This window comes from Lepisma saccharinum, chromosome 7, assembly GCF_977018435.1.
Source record: "Lepisma saccharinum chromosome 7, izLepSacc3.1, whole genome shotgun sequence".
In the NCBI taxonomy this organism is placed as follows: Eukaryota; Metazoa; Arthropoda; class Insecta; order Zygentoma; family Lepismatidae; genus Lepisma; species Lepisma saccharinum.
The window spans coordinates 45,718,152-45,742,684 of NC_139235.1; the positions used below are offsets into that span (position 1 = coordinate 45,718,152).

The 24,533-nt window shown below is 38.6% G+C and overlaps 1 protein-coding gene across 3 annotated transcripts in view; it reads left to right on the forward strand.

Annotated features, from left to right (window-relative positions):
- The first annotated feature begins 1,996 nt into the window (after positions 1-1,996).
- The window catches only part of LOC145990219 (uncharacterized), a 28,463-nt gene continuing 5,926 nt past the window's right edge, over positions 1,997-24,533 (forward strand). The window contains exons 1-2 of one of the 3 annotated variants that reach the window (XM_083125890.1): positions 1,997-2,334; positions 19,786-20,234. In XM_083125890.1, the coding sequence (XP_082982016.1) occupies positions 19,816-20,234 (419 nt within the window). In that variant the 5' untranslated portion in view covers positions 1,997-2,334; positions 19,786-19,815. Of the gene's footprint in view, positions 2,335-2,577; positions 2,827-19,785; positions 20,235-24,533 lie in introns of those variants that run through there. The other 2 variants (XM_083125891.1, XM_083125893.1) reach the window with 2 other exon arrangements.

Genomic DNA, 24,533 nt, shown 5'->3' on the forward strand with positions numbered 1-24,533 from the left:
ATTATGAAATTTTAATTATTATTGTATAATTATTGTTATTATTACTATTATTCAAATTTCTCGCGACGCCCATGGGAACAATTATGGATGAACCCCCCCTGAAAACATTTCCTGTCTACGGCCATGATGATGGGGGAGGACTGCACAGGGAGATTCCAAGAAAGGTAGTGAATTGTCAGTCACTAATTGTAAGTGATATCACAGTGGTTAAAGTTGGCTAGACTCTAGTTTACGTCCTTCTTGCCCATTCATTCTTGCTCGTTTACGTCTTTCTTGCACACTTACGCAAATCATTTTCTGTAGTGTTGTTGATGTTCGGGAATATAGTTTTGATCCATTTTAATGCGAATGCATGTGGTTTTCTACGAAAATCTATTTCCGATGCGCTATTGCTGCTGCCGCCATGATGTTGTCCGTATATGCTAAATTGAACGAAAGGAGTGCTAATAGAACCTAACCTAACAGGCCTAACCTAACCTAGTAGGCATACTTCGTCCCCGTGATGGTTCGTGGGCTATCGTGATTTTTTGGGCTAACATCAATGGTTTTTGGGGCTACCCGTGGATGGTTTGTGGGAAATAAGGAACAGCCGTAAGTACTCTGTGGTATAACAAGTACCGTGTGAGGCGAAAACTAGCAAATGGGTAGCCAGTCCAGCGTCAACTAGAGCATTCCAAATAGAAATCCAGTTCCGTGTGATAGGGGCTTTACTACCCAGAAAGTCAGTTCATCGCCAACTAGGGCATTCCAACTAGAAATCCAGTTCCGTGTGATAGGGGCTTAATATTGAAAAAAGTATTTCATGCTGAGTCAGGATATTGCCTTTCGGTTAACATTTCTTGTGCATGATTGACTGCTGAAGTGGACAGGTTGATTTCGAACACAAAGAAAATATTTCTGAAATCTCCCTCTCGAACCCGAAAATTTCAGGAAGTTGCGATTGAGCTTAGTTTACTTCAGCAACCAGTCTTGACGAGATGGGGAACCTGGATATCAGCAGCGATATATTATGCTAACAACCTTAAAAAAATCAGTGAGGTGATCGATCCTCTTCCAGAAAATGAAGCGGCTTCAATTCGTGAAGTGAAAATCTCCTGTGCTATTCAAGTTTACTTTTGCACATTATGGTAAATTGCCAGAGACAATTACAATTATAGCATCCATGAAAATCTTCGAGGAATCTATGCAGCAGATGATGGAAGTGCCAGGAGAAAAAGGGTGAGCTGTTGCGGAAAAGTGCTAACGGGTAGTGAGTGCAAATGAGGACTTGAAACAATTGAAAACAATTTGTGATATTCTAAAAGGTGAAAATGCTGTTACCAAAATGAGTCCAGCTAGATTAGCTTGTTATATGTATGCTCCCATAACTTCTGTCGAAGTAGAAATATCATTTTCTATTATGAAAAACATTCTCTCTGACAGACGACTATCAATGAATGTTGGGAACTTAAAAAGCACCTTGTAGTTATGTGCAATCAAGACGGAGAAAATTGAAATGCTCTTCCCAATTTAGATTTTTAACATTTTGCCAGAAATTATAGATAAAAGTAAGCGACTTCTAAATGTGCCTTTTTTCGGTTTATTTTGCCTTTTTTCATTTTTAGTGCCTATTTACCACATTATAGATGCCTTTTTGCCTGCCTATTTTAACGAAAATAAATGCCTGAACTTCCGGGCTCTAATTATTAGAAATGCTAAGGGACATAATCTTAGAACATTATTGTGAAAGTAATCGCTATAACTTCACAGTATGTGTTACAGACGTAATTGCATACATAGCATGATGAAATAACGATAAGACAAAGACCGAATCTGCTGCCACGCGCATCGTTTTTGAGATTCCAGCAGAAAAAGAACGTGGCAGTAGACACTACCAAATACGTATATGGATATTTATGGATTTGACCTATGGTAAAGGACATTTAGCGAAACACGCACTGAAGATAGAAAGCGGAGCGGAGGGGATCTGTGTATATTTCCTGTACCGTATCGACAATAACATCATAAACAAATCACTTGCTTTACATTTCCAAGGAGGAAAAATAATTGTTTTCTCACTTTGATTGGAGGAATGACATTCAAATGTACTCACAGCTCAGTCTACCCTGGAAAAAGAATTCAATTATTGAGAAGGCAACGTCAATAACGTGTAGGAAAATGCTCAAGAAGACAAGTTTAGAAATTGAAACCCATGAATAGACATTTAAAGAAATACTGAATTTTCAGTCGCCAATTGCAAGTAATATTACCAAGTATTCCCGGGTAGAGCAATAATACTTTGAATATTGAGAATGAAAAACAGTGGTGTTATTTCTGTATGTTTCGTGATATTTGGTAGGTGTATCAGGAGACGACAAAAGCGTTCGAAAATTTCCCAAGGGATGTGAACTAATGTTTGGGTAAAAATTTAGTATCCTTCGGATACCTCTAATTTTTTCATTTCGACAATTTTTAACATTCGTACTTACCTATCTGCTTCGCGGAACATTCCTGAAGGTGTATCAACGTTGTTTTGATGAAATTTAAACTATGTTTCCTAACCTAACAGAACTAACCTAACCACGCGCCAATGGTTCGTGGGGCTAGCGCCAATGGTTCGCAATTATTTCCAATTTCTAGATCCTGATACTAACACGACACCAAATTTTAACTATGTTTCCTAACATAACAGAACTAACCTATCCACGCGCCAATGGTTCGTGGGGCTAGCTATTCTCCGTCGGAGAATTAATTTTCAACGAACAACATGAATTTCAGCTATGAAACATTCCCACATCACGTAAAACACCTTCCCGATTTTCGACAATGCTACAGGAACGTATTACGGTAAGTAGTTTCTTCTGTAAAAATAAATAAATGTGTCCGAAGGATAGTAAACAAGTACCAAAATAAGCACTTTTTATGTAATAAAGTAGCATTTTGTGCGAAGCGACAACATTATGCCGTTGTTTTCATTATGAACCTGCAGATGGCGCGAGTGTCTAAAGTCACGCGGTCTCGCGAGAGGAAGAAGTGTTTCCAAACGTGCCTTTTTTTATGAGATTTTTTTTATTTTTATTTTTTTAACTATGCTTACCTAACCTAACCTTGCCGGAAATGGTTCGTGGGGCTAACGTGAATGGTTTTTGGGGCTACCGTGAATGGTTTTTGGGGCTATCCGTCAATGGTTTTTGGGGCTATCGGGAATGGTTTTTGGAGCTATCCGTCAATGGTTTGTGATGACATAATGAACACGAAAGTAAGTGTTTTTCGGTTAAGAAGGTTGCAACACTGCATGCCCATTCCAAATCGACAAAACACAAGCACGATGCATGATGATCCACATCTGTGCGCGAAATATTCTATGTTCCGCAATGGAAGAAAGGACCCAAAAGTATTACATGTAATGTGAAAATTCAAAGTAATTTTCATGTAAAAAGCATAATGGCACCTTGAAATAGGTTCCGCAATACACAATTGTTAAGTACGAACCATTTGAAACTGAAAATATGTGTTAGAAATGTGTCTCCGATATAACAGACATTTACCAAGATTTGATATGAGGGTAACGATCAGATATACCGGAAACATATTTCTTGAAATTTACAGGAGAAAAGACGAGAAAGTACTTAAGGAATTTAATTCTTGTGGACTTTCTGGTACCAGTTAGATAAGCCGGAGACACATTTAACTCGTTTATTTTCAAATACAATTCGGTAGAAATGAATTTTAGGTACCAGTTAGGTAAGTCGGAGACACATTTGACTTGTTTATTTTCATTAAAATTCATTTCTACTTACTTCATATGCATAGCGGAACATTTTTCAACTTTGGTTCACTTTTTTTCCCCCATGAAAAAAGCATTATTTTTAACAGTATAATTATTTATTGGTCGTTCCTAATTCGGCGGGCAAATCTTGACTCACGTTGTCTATCATCAGCTGATGTGCAGTGTTTCCAAACTTATGAACCGATAAATGCCACACAAACTATTCACAAAAGGTTTTTAAGCGAAAATTGATCCACAACCCATTCACGGAAGGTTACGTTAGGTTAGACAAACATAGCAAATTAAATTGGAAAAAAATATCCCGCTCACACATCTTGTAAAACTACCGCGTGGTTGCTGCAGTTGCTGCACTGACAGGAGGTTACGTAATCGAACGCACGGAACAATTGATTCACATAGTCGACGGTAATGGTGGCACGAGCTATCATGCAACGGAGAAGCATGAATGACAAAAAATACCTTACTTACAGGCCAAATAAGTTGCACGATTCGAAAAAACAATTTCCGCGGCTTCAGAAAGTACACAAGAACTCAATTCCGTAAGTACTTTCTCCTCTTTTCTCCTGTGAATTTCAAGAAATGTGTCTCCGGCTTATCTAATCGTTACCCATTCATGTATCTCCGTTACATGATAGCTCGTGCCACCATTACCGTCGACTACGTGAATCAAATGTTCCGTGCGTTCGATTATGTAAACCCTGTCAGTGTAGCAACAACGCGGTAGTTTTACAGGATGACTTGTGAGCGGGATTTCTTTTTCCAATTTAATTTTCTATGTTTGTCTAACCTAACGTAACCTTCCGTGAATGGTTTGTGGATTAAAAACAATCATTTTTCGGTTAATAAGTGTTAGTGTAACAACTACGTGTTAGTTTTACAAGATGACGTGTGAGCGGTTTTTTTTTTCAATTCAATTTTCTATGTTTGCCTAACCTAACCTAACCTTCCGTGAATGGTTTGCAGATCAATTTTCGCTTAAAAACCTTTTGTGAATTGTTTGTGCAGCATTTATCGGTTCATAAGTTTGGAAACACTGCATATCAGCTGACGACACAGCATATCAGCTGACTATAGACAATGTGAGTCAAAATTTGGATGCCAATTAGCAACGACCAATAAATACTTATAATGTTAAAAATATACCATTCACGGAAGGTTAGGTTAGGTTCAGTTAGGTTAGGCAAACAGAAAATTAAATTGGAAAAAGATATCCCGCTCACACGTCATCTTGTAAAACTACCGCGTGGTTGCTACACTGACAGGGTGTTACGTAATGGAACACACGGAACATTTGATTCATGTAGTCGAGAGCAATGGTGGCACGAGCTATCGTGCAACGGAGTTACATGAATGTCGAAAAATACCTTATTTACAGGCCGATTAACTTGCACAATTCGAAAAAACACTAACCGCAAGTAATTTCTCGTCTTTTCTCCTGTAAATTTCAAGAAATGTGTTTCCGGTTTATCTGATCGTTACCAAAATAAAGCTTTTTTTCATTGAAAGAAAAGTAATCCCTAGTTGAAAAATGTTCCGCTATGCATATGAGGTAAGTAGAAATGAATTTTATTTCAAAATATACTAGTTAAATGTGTTTCCGGTATATATAACTGGTACCGATATGAGAATAGCGAGTTTCATCACTTACATTTTGGCTACTGATGTGTCTTTGCGGTTTTTAACCCTTGACCTCTTTCACTTTAACTAGGCACGTGGGGGTAAATTTAACTCCCAAATATAAATTATTATTTATAATAAAGGGTACCAGTTCGGTATATCGGAAACACATTAAAATCAGATATTTTGTGTTTCGCATGGTTTGTACTTACCCCTTGTGGGTAAGAATTGACAATATAGAGAAAGTCTGTAATTCACTTCCTACTTCTTATACTCACTTCTTATGCCCTCCTGGTGACGTATCTGGAGTTACGATTGGGGGCTCGCATGTTAAAATTGTACATTTAAGTGTAGAAGTTGTAAAATAACGTTATTTCCCGCGATAATTACCCATAAAGAAACACAGAAACCATCGGTATGAATGAAGAATATAGAGAATGTTTCTAATTACGTTAATATTTAGTATACTAACTAAATTTGGCATTCTAATCGCAAATCTGTTGTTAAACTGCAGTGGACGCGTGTCAAAATTCACGGCAAGCCCCACAAACCATTGAAGGATAGCCCCAAAAACCATTCACGGATAGCCCCACGAACCATTTCCGGCAACGTTAGGTTCGGTTAGGTTAGGCAAGCATAGTTAAAATTTTGTTCATGAAACAACGCAAAAAAACTTTTTTTAAAAAAGAAAATCAACTTACATCAGCTTTTTTCACAATTTCCAGACGTGTCCGTGGCATTTTAACAACAGATTCGTGATTAGAAGGCCAAATTTAGTGAGTATACCAAATATTAATGAAATTAGAGACATTCTCTATATTCTACATTCCCTCCAAACCATCTTTCATATAATAACAAATTATGTTCAAAATTCGTTGGGCTGTCGGCAGCATTGCCACACTGTTCAGAGCATTGATCGTGGAAAGTGATTGAGGTTAGGCGGGAGAGGATAGCGGGTTTCAATTACAGGTAAGTTTGGCAACAGTGATTCACCGTTGATTTCAGGAAAAATGGCATGTTCCTTACTGATGAGACATTGTTGATCGGTTACGTGATACAAAACTAGGAATTCCTTATTGAAAATGATCATTGGCCCACTAACAATTCATGGAAGGTTAGGTTACGTTCAGTTAGGTTAGTCAAGCATAGTTATAACATTTCGTTTGTAAAACTACGCATATACACTAGGGTGGTTCGAAAAAACACTTTTTTTTGGAAATTGGCTTAGGGCTGGTGCTAATTTTTGGCCAAATTGGCTCAATAATACGTGTGCAAAATTTCAGCTCGATCGATGCATGTCTTGAGGTGCAGCATCGCACATAAAGTTTGAAAAAAAGTAAGTTTTGGTGAAAATTTTTAAAAATATTTTATTTTCCCTAGTGACAGTATTTTGCATGTAGATCAACTCTAAATGATGTATCCAACCCTAGAAATAATAATAATGGGCATTGGCGGAATTCTTTAGGCGTACTTAAGGCCTAAACTTAAACCAAAATTTGCGAAAGATAGACTTAATGGACTTTTATTGTACATGGTTTGAATTGGATACAAGAGCTTTTTTGTACAGATATATTAGTTTTTTATTGTTTTTTATCAGCCAAATTTTTTTTAAAGATATATTTTGTTTTTCAAGTGTGCGAAGCAAGAATGTTTTACATTGAAAATTCCCGAGTTTAGCTAATTACTCACCGGCTAAATAAATTATCTGAACACCTTTTCTTTTCACGCCTATCACAATATTCCTTAATAACTACGTCACCATGTTATTGCTAAAAAAGTGTTATCAGAAAGAAAAACAAAGGACCAGTCTACTTTGCTGCAAAATCTGAGCTACGAGGGAGGTGGGTGAATCAACCCTACTCCACCGCTGCAATGCATAATGGACTCACCCAATTTGTACACGTTAACAACAGATTAGTATTGTTCTCAGTGCTGCCAGAGTGATTCCGTGATCTCTTTGTGGTTAGTTCCTTGCATTCGGAAGCGCATTGTTTGTTTTCAGTTTTGATTAGCGGAGAAGCTGTCTTAAGTGAACTGAGGATCATAGCCCGAATATTGAATATTATTCACTAATCCATCAGCTTCAGAAGTCATTAAAGAGACCATCGAATGCTTCTAAAGTGGCTGAATTTCAGAAGACTGCTGATTCCATTTTTTTTTATATATAGCAATGTGTAAGTGCATCAACCCACTTGTTCATTGCAGTTGTGGAAAAAGGAAATCAGTTCCTTCCTTGGAAATACCCTTCTTGATTGATCAGCACACTGAAAGGAAGATGTTTATTGGAAGCTTAGACATAAAAGAGACTGTACCTCGACTAAAACAGATTCGTCGTAAAGGAGAGAGATGTAAACCAAATGAAAATCATGGAGGTGACTCAAGTTCTACCCCTGCAGTTCTCACAAATGAAACTGATATGGAGGGAGCTTCGGATTGAGGCAAGGAGTTCAACCCTTCTAAAAGACAAAAACTTCGACAGAACCTTTCCAGCAAATGTGACTGAAACTTCCTAACTTTGCCAGTGCGGTTTACAGGACCCAAATTTCTAAACGGAAACCGCTCTTCTAGCTTCATCTCTTTTGGAAAACGTAGACCTTGTTACTGGTAATCATAAGGAGAAAGTGATTGACTCAAATAAGGTTCTTAAAGTGAAAAATAAATTAGGTGAATCCATTGCATAGGAGGCTGCATCATCACTTAAGTCAAGTAAAGTGAAAGGGCTTTATTTTGACAGAAGACAGGATGAAACAATGATGATTCAGAAAAAAGACGATAAAGCCTATCTGACTGTAGAGAGGGAGCAGCACGTTGTTCTTATAAAGGACCCAGAATCCAAATACATCGGTCATCTAACACAAACATCCGGAAGAGGAAACAGCATTGCCGAAGCCATCCGAAATTTTCTTTCAGAAGATTACATTGACACTTCGGAACTCGTCGTAATAGGCTGCGATGGAACGCCCATTAATACAGGATGGAAGAACGGTGCAATGGCTCAACTTAAATACTATCAAGAAGCCTCTTCAAATATTTGTTTGTCTTCACACAAATCAACTTTCTTTGCGGCACTTCATTGAAGAAATTGACAGGAAAAGTACTGCACCTACTACATTTGCAGTACCAATTGGAATGGCACTACAATATTGCGAGAATATCCTGGTGCATCGCTTTCAGTCTGTGCCAGTGTCTTGGACTGACAACTTAACAGAAGAGAGAACCTAACCTCCGACCAAAGATATCTCCGGTGAATCTGTAAATCGGTTTCGACCGGCCATTTCGGCGCTGGATTGACTGAGAGACTTCCTGGGAAGTTGCATCATGACAGGTGGCTGACAGCTGCCAATAGAATACTATGTCTCTACATTGCAACGAAGAATCCTTCGGAAACGCTGCAGGCATTCGTCCAGTACATTACGAACGTGTATGCTCCTATTTGGTTTTCCATCAAGAAAAAGCCATCGTGCGTTGAAGGAGACTTTTATCAGCTTCCCGCTGCATGCACGTTAAGTACAGAAAAATAATAGATCCTGACCTACAGCGAAAAGCCTGGTTTGCCCACCTGGAAAACCATCTTCTGGCAATTATTTCAGACGACAACCCAGACATAAGGGTACTTAGTTGGAGGAGAATCCTAAAAGTAACCACATCTTCATCTCCGAAAGTCACCCGAGAATTCACAGTGCCTGAGATGAAGGTCGATGCAGAAAACTACGTCGACATGATTTACTGAACCACCGTTGACACGACACTTGAGCTTGGAACAACTTCAAGACCACATAAACTCAGCTTCTTATCCGGGAGAAGATATCACCTGTTTTCCAGCTCATACGCAAGCAGTCGAAAGACATGTGAAGCTTGTGATGGAGGCGGCAGCGTCAGTGTGTGGCAAAGAGGAGCGCCATAAGTTTATTTTGGCAACGTTGAAGTCTCGGGACCATATTACGAAGTTTTCCACTAAGACAGAGTACTAAACTACTACATAGGAATACAGGAACCGCCTGATCATTGCATAACGTACTAAACCAATATATGCATGGAGGGGGGAGGTTGGGCGAAACTCGAACTTCAGCCACCTCCTCGTGGTGAGTTCTGGGCTATTTTCTGAAGAGAAAAAAAATCTTTAAGAAAATAGGTGGAGAGCTGCAGACAACACATTATAAAAGATGTAAGTTGTTGTCAAAAATAAATATGCCTCGATCTCTTCACAACTGACACAAACACAATAAAGAAACACACACACATTTTGCCTATTTTTCACAAATTTTGGTTTAAGTTTAGGCCTTAAGTACACCTAAACAGGTCCGGTAATGCCCATTATTATTATATCTAGAATTGTTTACATCATTAAGAGTTGATCTACATGCAAAATACCATCACTAGGCAAAATAAAATATTTTGATTTTTTTTTTTCACCAAAACTTACTTTTTTCAATTTCTTTCAAACTTTAGGTACGATGTGGCACCTGAAGACATGCACCGATCAAGCTGAAATTTTGCACATGTATTATTGAGCCAATTTGGCCAGAAATTAGCACTAGCCGTAAGCCAATTTCAAGAAAAGGTTTTTTTCGAACCTTTATATATATATAAAAAATCAATCTGCTTTTTTTTTTCAAATTTTCCGACGTAACCCCCCAGGTTTTTTACAACAGATTTGTTATTAGGAGGGCAAAATTAGTTAGTATACCGAAAATTAACAAAATTGGAGACTTTCTCTATATTGTCAATTCACTCCCAATTGTGTATTGCAGAACATAGTTCAAGGTGCCATTATGCTTTTTACACGAAAACAAACACAATTTTTCACATACAGATTGATTTTTTTGATTCCTTTCTTCGCTTTCTTAACACACAATATGGCGGCCACATCTTGACTCAAGTTGTGGGTATGCAGTGTTTCCAACTCTCTTCACCGAAAAATACCTACTATTGTGTTCGTCACCGGTGAAAATTGTACATTATGCATGGTAGCTGACAGATAACCCGACAAACCATTCACGGATAGCCCCACGAACCATTTCCGATAAGGTTATGTTATGTTCGGTTGCGCAAGCATAGTTAAAAAAATAGGGGTTGGAAACACTGACAGGGGCTTACGTCATCAGTTCACGTAGTGAAAGCAATTTCAATTGTGCATTGGTGAGATATTTCTCTTCACAAATACATGATTTCCCAGTCAAATATGTTCCACGATGAAAGAAAATACCTTGATGAATGTTGGAAACCTTTCAGACCTAAAATTTAAATTTTCATGTATTATGCGCCATTTAATGGAATTATAAGTAATTAAATATTCCGTAATAGAGGTCTCTGAGCCTTCTCTTATGGTGCTTCGTCACTTTGGATATTCATATATTCAATAACCATGGTGGCTCAGTCGGTAACGCGTCTGACTACCATGCTAAAGGTCCCGGGTTCGATCCCCGGCCGGTTCAAATCCGGGAACTTTTCTAACGGTGGAAGCGGCCCCGGCGCACACCCAGCGTCGAATAACATGGGTACCTGGGGGAAACCCTGGGGGGTAAAGGCGGTCAGGGGCGTGATACTGATCACATCACCCCCACTCACGATCGGATCAAGAAAGTGTGGGGCGTTACCCCCACACCCCCTATACGCCTTCATGGCGTTGTGCTATGCACAGGGGAACACTTTACCTTTTTTTTTTACCTTTATTATTTACTAGCAGATTGCCAGGCGTTGCCCGGGTATTTATTTATTCTAATCTTCTATTAGATAGGAAAATTATGAATTCTAACTATAGTGCAAAATGAACTTGGAGTTGAATGGCTTCGGGAGTGTCACTATTCATCTTAGCGACCCCGAAAACTATTGATTCCACACTAATATCGGTCGTTTTCGATTATTTTTACATGTCAACCCCTTCCCACATGCATCCCTCGGAGTGCATGGGTGTCTTGGAGTTAAACGGCACTGGGAGTGTCACTATTCATCTTAGCGATCCTGAAAACTATGGATTCCACACTAATGTCAGTTGGTTTCGATTATTTTTACATTTATTAGGTACCCATGACCAGTTGGTGTTGTCAGCTCCAGTTTCCTGTTCATTCTCTTTGTTAAATCAGGTAGATTCTTTGTTCTTCACTAAGTTCCTAAGTAAATTATTATAGGCCTCCCCCATGGCGCAGTGGTTGCGTCATTGCCTTGTAATCAAGGGGTCCCGGGTTCGATACCCGGTGGAGGCACAAGTGGTCCCACTTTAAACTGTAGGTCCAGTCCAGATTAGCCTTACTGTGCACAAAGTGGACTTAAAAACAGTAACTCAAACCAAAACCTAAGTAAATTATCAGAAACCTTCAGTTCATCACATATTTTTTCTTGACTAAGTGGTAGCAATCAAACTGATGATTCTGACCTTTTCAACATTAGTTTTTTTGCTCATTTACATTTTTCTTATAATTTCAATTATACGAGGTGCACCCAGAAAGTAAGTTTCCCTATTTTTTTTTTAAAAAAAAAACAACACAGTTTCAGGAAACCATTTATTGGCAACAGGTACAGCAAAGGTTCAGCTATTTTTTAACATAGCAACCACCAGAATTGAGACTCTTGTCGTATCGTGGTATCAACTTTTGGATCCCACTGTCGTAGAACTCTGCCACCTGTGAATGAAACCAGCATGTGACAGACGTCTTCAGCTCTTCGTCGTTGCCAAAACGTTCACCGGAGGACAAGAATTTCTTGAGGTGCAAGAAAACGTGAAAATTGCTGGGAGCCAGACCAGGACTGTAATGTGGATGATCAAACAACTCCCAGCCAAATTCCGTCAAAACAGCTGCTGTGCGTCTGTTTGAATTTCTTCTTGACCGGAGATCCACTATGCCACCAATTCATTGACTGCTGCTTGGTTTCCGGGGTGAAGTGCGAAATCCACGTCTCATTACCCGTGACGATCCTGTTGAGGAAATCATCGCCGTCATCATGGTACCGTTGCAGGAATGTCAGTGCTGCTCCTGAACGTTTCATTTTGTGTTTGGGTGTCAGGTTTTTTGGCACCCACCTGGCACACAATTTTTTGAAGAGCAGGCGCTGCGTGACAATCTCATGCAACAAGGATCACGATATCTGTGGAAAAAGGCTACTCAACTCCCTAATCGTGAAGCAACGGTTCTCTACGATGCGCTGCCGCACCAGCTCAACCAGGTCATCAGTGATGAGGGACAGACGCCCACTGCGCTCTTCATCATGGACACTTTGACGACCTTCCGAAAACTGCCGACACCAGCGACGCACCATCTGCTTACTCATAATGTTCGGCCCATAGACCTCACAGAGCTGACGATGAATGTCAATTGGCGCAATGCTTTGTGCATTCAGGAACTTTATCACCGACCGAACCTCGCATGCGGCGGGAGAAGGGATACGAGCTTCCACTTCGGACCACTGGCGCCGGGCGGCATCTGTCCGCCTGGCATATGATTGATACGTCTTAGCTCTGCTGCGCATGCGCAATTTACACGGCTCATTATGTTTACTTTCACGGAAAAAAATAGGGAAACTTACTTTCTGGATGCACCTCGTATGATTGTACTAGCCACACTTGCCTTCCTTTTCTTCAGTTTTAATACTTAGTGAAAAGCAACTTTCCAGTTTCCTTTGCACTCCTTGTAGGATGTGAATAGTTTTCGAACAAGATCACTTTATTGTTTTTCTGCAATCAGCCTCCTCAGTTTTGAAACGGGAGATGCATAAAAAACAGAACAGACTTCATGCATTTCCTTTAGTTTTCCTTGGCTTGGCACAAAGACATGATTTCAATTCTGGCATTTAAGTGAGTCACTTTCTCCACATATGAAACTTTTACCCCAACATATCAGGCATATTGATTTAACTGGTATAAGGCTTTCTTGACACTTTCCTTTACCTTACCTTACTTAACCTTTTATTTAAGTGGTACTTCTGAAGATCTCAACATACTTTACCATATAAAAAGCTATATTTAATGGTATTTGCATATTGTCTCTAAGCCATATGCCTGTAGTCTTGACCTAAGAAGTGTTTTCATTTTCACTGACTTTGTTAAGATTAGTTAGGTCTTTGGTAACCTTACCAAAAGGGTATTTATGACAGTCCTCTCCAGTTAAAAATATTACAGAACACTCCATTTCCTGTCACAGATAACGAACATTCACAAGTCACTATTCTCGGCACATTAGGCAAAGGAAGAATGACAGCAGAGATTGTGCATGCACAGATCAATTCCAGGCTTGCCTCACATCCTATGAAAACATGTCTCTGAATCTTCTGCTGTGCATGACTCACATCTATTTCAACGAATGTCTTTTCTGAAAAAAAAAATAGCCTACTTTCAGTGGAGTGCCCAAGGAGGGGTTTGTGGGGGTCATAACCCAATACCTTTGGCCTAGTATTCCATAAACAATTACGTCAAAGACAGGATAATGTGGCAAATACAGGGCTGTATACTAAAAAAGTATATGTAACCCCCTCCCCTCCCTTTCAAAATTCCTGGGCATGCCACTGCCTATCTTAAGCTGCATGTACAGCAGCTCAGTTTTGGAGCTGACAATACCAACTGGTCATGGGTACCTAATAAATCAAACCTTTTGCAATGAAATTTCGCAGATTTTCAATTGTCATATCTTGTAATTTCAATGGTAATTGTCTGTTATATCGGAGACACATTTCTATCGAATATTTTCAGTTTTAAATGGTTCGTACTTACCAATTGTGTATTGCGGAACATAGTTGAAGGTGCCATTATGCTTTCTACACGAAAATAACTTCGATTTTTCACATTACGAGTAATTCTTTTGGGTCCTTTCTTCCGTTGCGGAACATAGAATATTTCGCGCACAGCTGAGGATCATCACGCGTCGTGCTTGTGTTTTGTCGATTTGGAGTGGGCATGCAGTGTGCAACCTTCTTAACCGAAAAATACCTACTTTCGTGTTCATTATGTCATCACAAACCATTGACGGATAGCTCCAAAAACCATTCCCGATAGCCCCAAAAACCATTCCCGATAGCCCCAAAAACCATTCACGATAGCCCCGAAAACCATTGATGGATAGCCCCAAAAACCATTCACGATAGCCCCAAAAACCATTCACGATAGCCCCAAAAACCATTCACGTTAGCCGCACGAACCATTTGCGGCAAGGTTAGGTTAGGTTGGGTTAGGTTAGGTAAGCATAATTAAGAAAAATAAAAATAAAAAAATTCTGGTAAAAAAAAAGGAACGTTTGGAAACACTTCTTCCTCTCGCGAGACCGCGTGACTTTCGACACTCGCGCCATCTGCAGGTTCATATTGGAAACAAGGGCATAATGTTGTCGCTTCGCACAAAATGCTACTTTATTACATCAAAAGTGCTTATTTTCTGTTGTGCAGCATTCCATAGTGACAAAATACCTCCACGAAGTTTGATAAATGCAACAGAAACTCATTTCCGTAAGTAGTTTCTCCTGTAAATTTGAAGAAAAGTGTCTCCGATATAACAGACATTTACCATTTCAATTTGTGGTAAGTCAAGTATTAAAACCTTATGTTACTATATTTTCTGAGCCTTTATTTAACCCAAATTTAAAAAAAGAAAAAGAAAAGACTTCATTATTCTAAGTATGGAATGTAGTTTAACCTTACTTTGCAACGTCAGAAATTAGGTGACATACATTACCTCATATTGACCAAAACGAGTTGAATCTAAAAGTTGAGATTTTTACTGTGAGTTAGGTTAATGAAGGGCTTTCTATGTGCCAAATTTCAGAATTTTTAAAGGGGACCCATCTGAGATATTTATCCCCGAAAACTGTCAAAATTCAATGAAAAGCCATGTTTGAGCCCATGCTGTAAAAAAGGGTTCCATTTCTAAGCACTGATATTTTATTTACAGACACCCTGCAGGTAGGTCTACACATGAAAAAAAATCAAGCCTTAGACTAAACCCCTTCATTAAAAAAGTCGTGCTTAAAAATGCAATTTTTTAACTATTGTTTCCCCATTTTCCACCATAATTTTCGTACTTAACGAAGCAATTTCAAGCAAAACATACCTGAATATCATAGGAAGTATACTTCATTAGCTACAAAATGAATTTTGTTTCAGGTCTCTAGCTTTAATGGTTTTTGAGATATTAAGGTCTCTGTATACTTCTACATGAGCAAAAAAAGCCATGCATCATGTTGGAAAAATGGCTGACCCAGGAGAACTAAAGACAACATTTTTTTTGAACATTGGTTTTGATATCTAGAAACATGTACAAACCTATGTACTAAAAATGATTTTTTTCTAAAAATGGTCATGCAACCAAATATTTTAAAATTGGTTGATTTGACATGGAATGACCCTTGTCACTTAAGTGTGACAACCCCCCCCCCTTGTCATGTGTTGCTTTGTTCAGAATTTTCTCTATATTAACAAGATTGTTAGCTATTTTATCAGAGATTAAGATTTGATTTAGACCTGTAAATCACAGAGAACAAAATGCAAGTACTGTTGTTGGAAGAAGGCCGGCTTTTTGACAAAAGGTTCCTTTTATAATCATGAATGCGACTCTGGAATGGAATAAAGTAATGTTGTTGCCTAGTTGCTGAGGTTCCATCCTGAGATTTTCAAACTGTAGGTCCAGTCCAGATTTCTTAAATAGATTTTTTTTTGCCATTTGCAGCCAATCTTATTTGCTTTCTGCTTCAGTTTTAGTGCCAGTGTTTCTCAACCACCGGGCCGCAAAAGTTCCATTGCACCCAAGGGTTGACGACTATTTTAAATCTAATTTTATATTTGACAGCAAGTCTATACATAATTGTACTATTTATTACCCTTTATGATTATGCCATAGTTGATATATTAATATTAATTAAGGGTGCATATTAATTTCCATATAAACTCTAAAGATCAGAAATGTATGAGTGAAATTGATGGGATCAGGGCATCGACTTGTAAGAAATAAATGTACTGGGCTGTGGTCTCACAACCACTGCAACAAGCAGTCAAAATACGTCACTATTCTGTTTCCAGCTTTAGAACGAAGTAGGTGTGGCCAATAAGTTACTGAAATTTGTATTAATGCATGCGGTGGCCACTTTCTATTCACCAGCACTTGCCTCTCCCTCCCAGCACAAGTGTTAGCTTCAGTGTCAATATTTTCCACAACGTTTCGAAACTGGAGTGACTTTCAAAAATGTGCAAATATTAGTTTTTAAAATGAACACTGTTGTAAATACGAGAGATGAAGAAAATATAATGAAATAGATGTAAACACTTACCAATGATGTCAGTTCTCGTCAATGGTAACATACCATGTAAGAAGAATTCACACAGCTGGCCGTTGTAGCGAAGTGGTTATCACTGTATTATATCTATGTACCTATTGTTAATAATTTCCACAATTATCCTCACAGTAGTGTGATCTATAAACATGTCTATAGAAGATTTAGCATTGGTTTGGAGCTGCATATTGTACAGGAAGGCATAAAAGTTATTCATAATTCTTGTGCAAATATTTGGACGTGAACCGGCAACTATTTTCTATCTCATTTTTTCCCCAGGAAATAATTTCCATCTTCATCTGGGATATTAGATATTTCCTTAGGATAATCGTCACTTGTCTCAGAATTAGTACCATGTTCTGACTCACTTACATGATCATTATGATCTGCTTCTTGAATCAATTCTTCATCTCGAAACATTTCAGATGAACTAATGTCGCTCTCGAATGAAACATCCTGCAACATCCACTGTACACGCCCATGCTGTCTTTATACTACATGTTTTTCAACTATTTTTTTAAAAAAATAGAAATATCCACTTAAAAATCTAATCACACACCCCCTGAGCAAGCAAAAAGTGCTAAAATATTTCAGTCATAAAGCACAGTAAGCCAAAGTTTAAAAAACTGAACAACAGAAAATCACATCTGTTACCAGATACGTGGGGGTATATTTGACCCCCAGCAACTTTAGGACAGCTTCACCTTGCTGTAGTTATTTACACACTGAAAGAAATGGCGTTGACATTTGAATCAGACTGTTTTAGGAGGGTACTGGGGAAACTAGCAGTGTGGTCAACCAACAAGTGTGTGGATATTTAAAAAAAATCCTACGTGGGGGTCAAATTTACCCCTGTGCACCTACTTAAGGGTTAATAAAATTTTATTTTCACTGGATGAAAAGTTACTGAAATTATTATAGTTTAATTAATACACCCAACAGAAATTTCCATGGTGGGTTCATATACATGGTGTGTGTACAAAGTTTTAAGACTGGCAACATGTCTCTCCACCAGTTGAACTGGCAGCAATGTCAATAAAGTTCGACAAAAACTGAATGAAAAATGGGCACAGTCACTGATGATGATTGCTGCTGTCTGTAGATCCATTGTGGAGCACATGCGAGAGAGATTACGACGAGTGAAACCAGAGCTGGTTGAATCTGGTGGTTGGTTCCTGCAGCACGACGATGCCACAAGACAATTATTGTCCAACAGTTTTTGGCACGGAAACAAGTGATTGTGTAAAACAATTCACTTTATTAGCCAGAATTGGCATTGGCTGACTACTTTTTATTCCCCGAATTCAAATCCCACCTGACGGGCCAACGTTTTGACACCATTTTGGAAATTGAAGAAGCTGTGACGAGGTATCTAAACACAATCCCAAAAGAAGATATCCGCAGGGGAATGCAGCAATTGTACAGCTATGTCACTAAGTGTGTAGACTTAGGAGGGATGTGCATTGAAAACTAACCAAGGCTTAAGGCCAGTCTCACGTATATACATTTTTTATTAAATCAGTCTTAAAACTTTGTAGACACACTGTGTATACTGTATCAGAAACAGAAAAATACATATTTATATAATTCTTTATTTGCTTTAATGAAACTGTTACAGGGCCCTTTACCAGAAAAAAGCCTTTTCATGGAAAAAGCATGTATCTATGTATATGGTCCCAAAAACCATACAAGCAATTTTAAGCATGTTTTTAAAGAAAATTAAAAAAACGATTTGATTAAAAAAATATATGAAAAATGATTTTTTTAATATGATTTTCATCCACCCTGCCCCCGATAGATGGGATGCAGGTTATGTGGCAATCCTGGTCAATAGCCAGTTTGATCTAAAGATACCACAACACTCCTGTCAATCAGTGCATTTATGCAGCAGTGATGGTTGGTTTGGAAGGGAGGTCCGGTACTGCCCAAGTGTTAGCTGGGCAGTGGACCAAGTTGGTAGGATGCAGCCGAGTTCTTCTTCTTCTACTTCCTTCCTTCTGGGATGGCTGCTGGCTGGATTAACCAAGATGTTTGCCAGTTGACATTTGGGAGCCAACCTCAGCACCGAGAATTATCATGTTTTTATGTACAAGGGTGGATCATTAAGTATCGCAGAACAATTTTTTTCCTGCAATGTTATTGTGGCTGGGATGTTGAAATTTTACAGACGTATAGTTTGAAGTTTGCGCTACAGACGTCAATTGTTCGATCAGGTAAACACTTGCGGCAGAAGCGTGAACTACTAAGCAAACATGGCACACAAGTTATTGTCATCAACGTGTGAAGAGCAAAGAGCTGTAGTTCATTTGGGGGGGGGGGGGGTGAAAGGACAATACCCTAGTGAAAATCACAGGGAAATGTTGGGTGTGTATGGGGAATACTGTTCGGACCATATCAACATCTCCAGGTGGTGCACATTCTTTCAAGGAAGCCGTGTGCACCTTGTTGACTCGTCATGTTCCGGGAACCAGTCACAGCTGCAACGGAACTGAATGCTACAGCCATTGAGCAGGCAGTTCTCAATGACCGGCGGTTCCATCTGAGAACCTTGTCAGAGTGGTTCAACATTTCTTACGGTACAGTATGTGATATTCCTAGGTGGCCAATGCTTCAATTCTGATAAAGATGTGCAATCTGTTGTGTGTAGATTGCTGTATTCCCAAATGACGGATTTCTATGAACAGGGTATATTGAGACTAGTGCCACGATGAGAAAAATGTGTTCGAAGACTTGGCTCCTATGTCGAAAAGTAGCTAAAATATGTGGTTTCATTATGTATAATTTATGCTGTGTTACCTATTAAACTTCTTTTTTAAAAAAAATGTGTGATACTTAATGATCCACCCTCGTACAAAAAATAAGTAGCAGAAAAATCAGTAGAAGCTGATGTTGTTACAAATTCAATACTTAAATTAAGGCATGACAATAAAGAATAAGCTACACAGGGCTTAGTTGTACAAACACAAAGAATACAACAATGCAATTACAACAATTACTGAACTAAAATCCAAGATGAGATAAACATCCTGTTTCATCGCCAGTTTACATATTGTCTTTCGAAAGCAAGGAGTGTCGTCCCTATTACACATATACTTTGTATTTTGTCTTGAATTTGAGCACAAGTTGATGTTTGTTTGTAAATTGTCTTTTCAGATTTCAAGTGCCTCACCCTCATCATCACAGATGGATTTAGATGAACACTCATCACTCCCTGTACTGAATGCAGAGGCTCAATTTATCAGTTCCTCATTGAAGAGTGAACCCCAAGATCTTCCTCCTCGTGAAGGGCCATTTGAAAACATTTGGCAGCCAGCATCATCGTCACAAGTTATTAAATCTGAACCACAGAAGGAACAAATGAAAGTGGAAGAGCCAGTGGTTGTTGCTGATACCTCCTTTCACGTATACTTGCACTCTGGTGCTGGAATGAATGAATTTTTACACGAGGATAGTAAATATTTGGATACGAGTGATGACATTGCACAGTTTTGTTCTGTTGCATTCAAAAGTGAAGAGAGCGACAATGTTAAAGTAGAACCTGAATGTGTGATAAAGAGTGAACTTACAATTGAAGATGAAGGTCCAGCTGCAGACACAGAAAGGTGAGTACATGAAGTATTTGTGCTGATTCCCTGTGGTGCAAATGTGTTCCATTTGCGAAATTAATTTAAAATCAATCTATGGTGATCTGTACAGATTAACTTATTTACAGACTTTATGGTAACATTCCATCAGGACCAGAAAGATAAAAATTCTCCGAGAGGAAAACGAATTTGAAAACAGAAACACCCAATGTCCCCTGCGACATTCAACAAAATATTATTTGTCCTTTAGGAATAATTATTTTGCAATTCAAATGTTGGGTTGCACAATCTAATTTCATGCGAAACTTGTGCATTGGAATGTCTCAACTATCTGTTTATGGTAATCACATGTCTTTCACTGTTGCGATTGAACCACTTAGAACTTTGTGACTTCATCTACAGATATCGACTTAGAATGTGAGTGTTCATATTGGTTATGATTCTTGACAGTGGGATAATGTGTCACATCGTTGATTGAAATTTAGGTAATCATGACAATTATCGTGATCTACGAGGTGTGGCTAGAAAAAAAATGGACTGTTGCTACAAAATCTTTTATTGGTTACTTTGTACAATACGAACATTATCCCCTGCACTATTGATACACCGCTCCATACGAATCTTCCATTTTTGGAAGCAGTGCTGGAAATCGTTATCTGAAACCATGTTCATGACCTCTGTCGCTTTTGTTTTTACAGATTCTACGGTCATAAATCTGGTTCCTTTCAGTGCTGATTTGACCTTTGGGAGTAAAAAAAGTCGCACGGAGTGATATCCATCGAATAGGGTGGATGTTCTAACACTGGGATCCCATGCTTGGCCAAAAAAGCCTTGACTGACAATGCCGTGTGGACAGAAGCATTGCCCTGATGAAGAATCCATGACTTGTTTTTCCACAAATCAGGTCGTTGTCTTCTTACTCACTCACGAAGGGTCGTCAGCACCATAATTTTATAATGTTGGTTATTTTGCAATAGCTCGAATACTCAAGGACGATCTTTTCGAATCAATTCACCGACATTTGCAATGTTTGATTCCGTTTTTGACGTGCAAGGCCATCCAATATGCAAGTCGTCCGTGATCACTCTCGTCCCTCTTTAAACCATTGAAACCACTCAAACACTTGCGTGCGTGATAAACACTCATCTCTGTATACTTCCTTCACAAACCATAAGTTTTCCGAGTTTCATAAGAAACTTCAAATTCATATGCTGTTCCACTTTCACACTTAACATTTTTCCGATGGAGCAAAGATGTACGGTTTACTTCGTCCATAAGCTACAGCGGAACTGATCGTTGCACACCCTGGAAAATCACATAGTCGATAGGCAGGATATCACGTTATACATTCATGCACTGCTTGACCTTGACGTGCTTGTCGTTTGTCGACAGCAACATCAATCCTTTTTTTTTCTAGCCACACCTGGTATGATCTGATTACTAACGGGGAAGATAATCTACAACTCTATGTTTTTTGAAACAAATAGATGTTACACCCTCGTATAACAAGAAATGGGAATGAAATTTCTTCAGTAGAAATTAGAATAACTGAAATGTATGGCAACTTTCGCAAAACTTGACAAATCTCAATTTCAAATGTTGGATCATACTATCCTTTCGATTGATATTTTCAAGGCATATCAATGATTTTTTTTTTTCAAAATACGGTTAGCAACCTCTAATTGAAGGGAATGTAAATTATTCAAGGCGTTAAAGTTGGGATCTCACTAGGATGATCATTTGGTCACTGGAGCGACTGAATTAAAATGCCCTGCACATTTGAAGCTACTCACGATCATATGATTGTCATAGTTAAATCTAGTAGCTCTATTTCCGGTATTGTTATTGCCATTGGAAGGCATCAAAATATTGTTTGTTACAAGATAGACTGTTTCCAACATTTAGGAGAGGAAGGTTTGAAACAAGGAGGAAAACAGGGTGCATATCACTAAAATCAACAGAACAGGATGCTGCTATTCTAGAATACTCTGATCCATTTTATCCACCCATCAGAGTTTCCAGACATTTACATCCTCCACACACACACAAACACAGTGTTTAACTAATAGCATACAAAGACATCTACATGCTGTGATAATATGGCACCAAACACCAGCTAAGAACAACACATACAAATATGCTTGTCTTTGGTTTACTTGACAATATCTATCCGTGACAAATGACTTTTGGGAAACAGTAATTTAGACATGGGAAAGGAATATCATAGCAGTTTGTCAAAAGGAGAGCAAAATTAGCAAAAAAAAATAAAAAAATGCCTGGTGGTGGCCGAGGTCTAGCCAAGCCTCAGTATGAGCCATGATGTTTTCTGAGACATGACCTCAGAATGAATTTCAGATCTCATGTCACTCAGGAAATAATTGTCCAGAAAACAGATATGAGCCATGATAAGAAAAATACTCCTCAGCAATTACAAGTAATTATGAACCAGCTGCTTGGCAAGATTTATGAAATGTATACCCAAATCTCTCCATTTTAGGTTCCGAGTTTGATTATTTGTTTATTTTTACCTACCAAAAATGCATTTTGGTTGACTTTATTTTTATTTGTGCGTATTATCTCATGTTGGAGTACTACATCACAAACCTTGTCAATGTGCTGGGCATGTCTGACAATAATCTGTCTTTTAGTATACTATCGGGTAGTCCGAACACGAGTTTTTCTCTAAGACGAGTGTCTAATTCATCTGTTGTAAACTCTCAAGTTTTTGCAGCAACTTTTAAACGATTTATGTACTATAATTCTACTTACAGTAGTAATTATTTATCTTCTTTAATCCTCATCACCATTTTGTTATGTCCTAATATTTATGACATAAACAGAAATAAACATCTCAAGATTGGAATTTCATAATTAAATATATTAAAATTTGTAGAAGGTGGATTACATTATTAAAACTTAAATCATCCATAAGACACATAAACATGATGCATAATCGTTGCTATGCACAGACTATGTACATTGGCCATAACTGCTAGTTCACCATATATAATAATATATTTTATATATATCAAAGAGAGAGACATTCTCATTACCGCACTGAGACTACTAGTCAGGAAGAAGCATCGCAAGGGCAAAACTATTACCTTCCCCATACCAGAAGCAGTGGACAGGATAATGTTAAAAACTTACAACCTTCCTACTGACACAGAGGAGCTGCTCTGTCTAACCGAGACATTTTTCGGACATCGTGGAGAGTCCCTGGTACTTGACAATGTTTACACAGACTTTGTAAGGGCACACGGGAGGATGGAGTTCATAGCAACAAACGAATGGCCCCGGTGCCACCAATTAGTACGGCACTCATAAGGAATGACAAGATACGCATTGCACAGATAACACCAAGAGAAGCAAGCTTGCAACACATGGAACAATCAGTTACTGCAAAGAGCAATACATTGACATAATTCTCATGCAAGAACCATACACATCCAGAAACAAAATTCCCTACATACCACTCAACATACACACAATTCAGGACCGCAATCAAACCATGGCAGCAGTAATTAACCTAAACAGAAATCTAACCGTCACCAAAATAACACAATTCTGTGACACACACACATAAATTGCGCTCAAATATCTTCCGAGGATGGTTCTTGGATCTTAATAAATAGTTATTTTCAATTCAGCCATGACATAGACCCATATCTGGAAAAAAACAATCTGATCTGCAATGCATGCAAAAAACTACAAGATCATAATCACAGCTGACACGAACTCCTCCTCTCCGTGATGGTGCAGCCAAGAAACCGACTCCAAGGGAGTAGCCATGGAGGAATTCATTTCAGAGCACAACTTACAAGTCAAAAATTAGCCAGATAATCCCCCCACCTACAGGGGAAGGGGGGGCGCCTCAAGCAACATTGATCTAACACTCACGAATGCAAGGGTCTGGGGCGATGTCCAAAACTGGAAAGTTATAGATCTCGCCACAACAAGCGATCACAACTTAATACTATTCGACTTAATCTACAGGCAACATCAGCTTGAACTGACAGACCAGAAGAGCATATTAAACTGGAGAAAAATTGATCATCAAAAATTCCTAGAAGAACTCATTATCCGTGAACAATTGGAGCAACAAAAATCACTCAACACGCTCGCAGAGGAACTCTCTGCAAACATCAGACAAGCCATTCAAAATTCAACACCCAGAAATAACAAAAGGAAAATGAAGAGGAGGCCATGGCCAAAGAAACTAACCAACCTTAAGAAACAAATGCAAAAAGCCAGGAAACTATATCAAAAATCCATCATCGCACAATACAAAACTGCCAACCTCCAGATTTACCATGC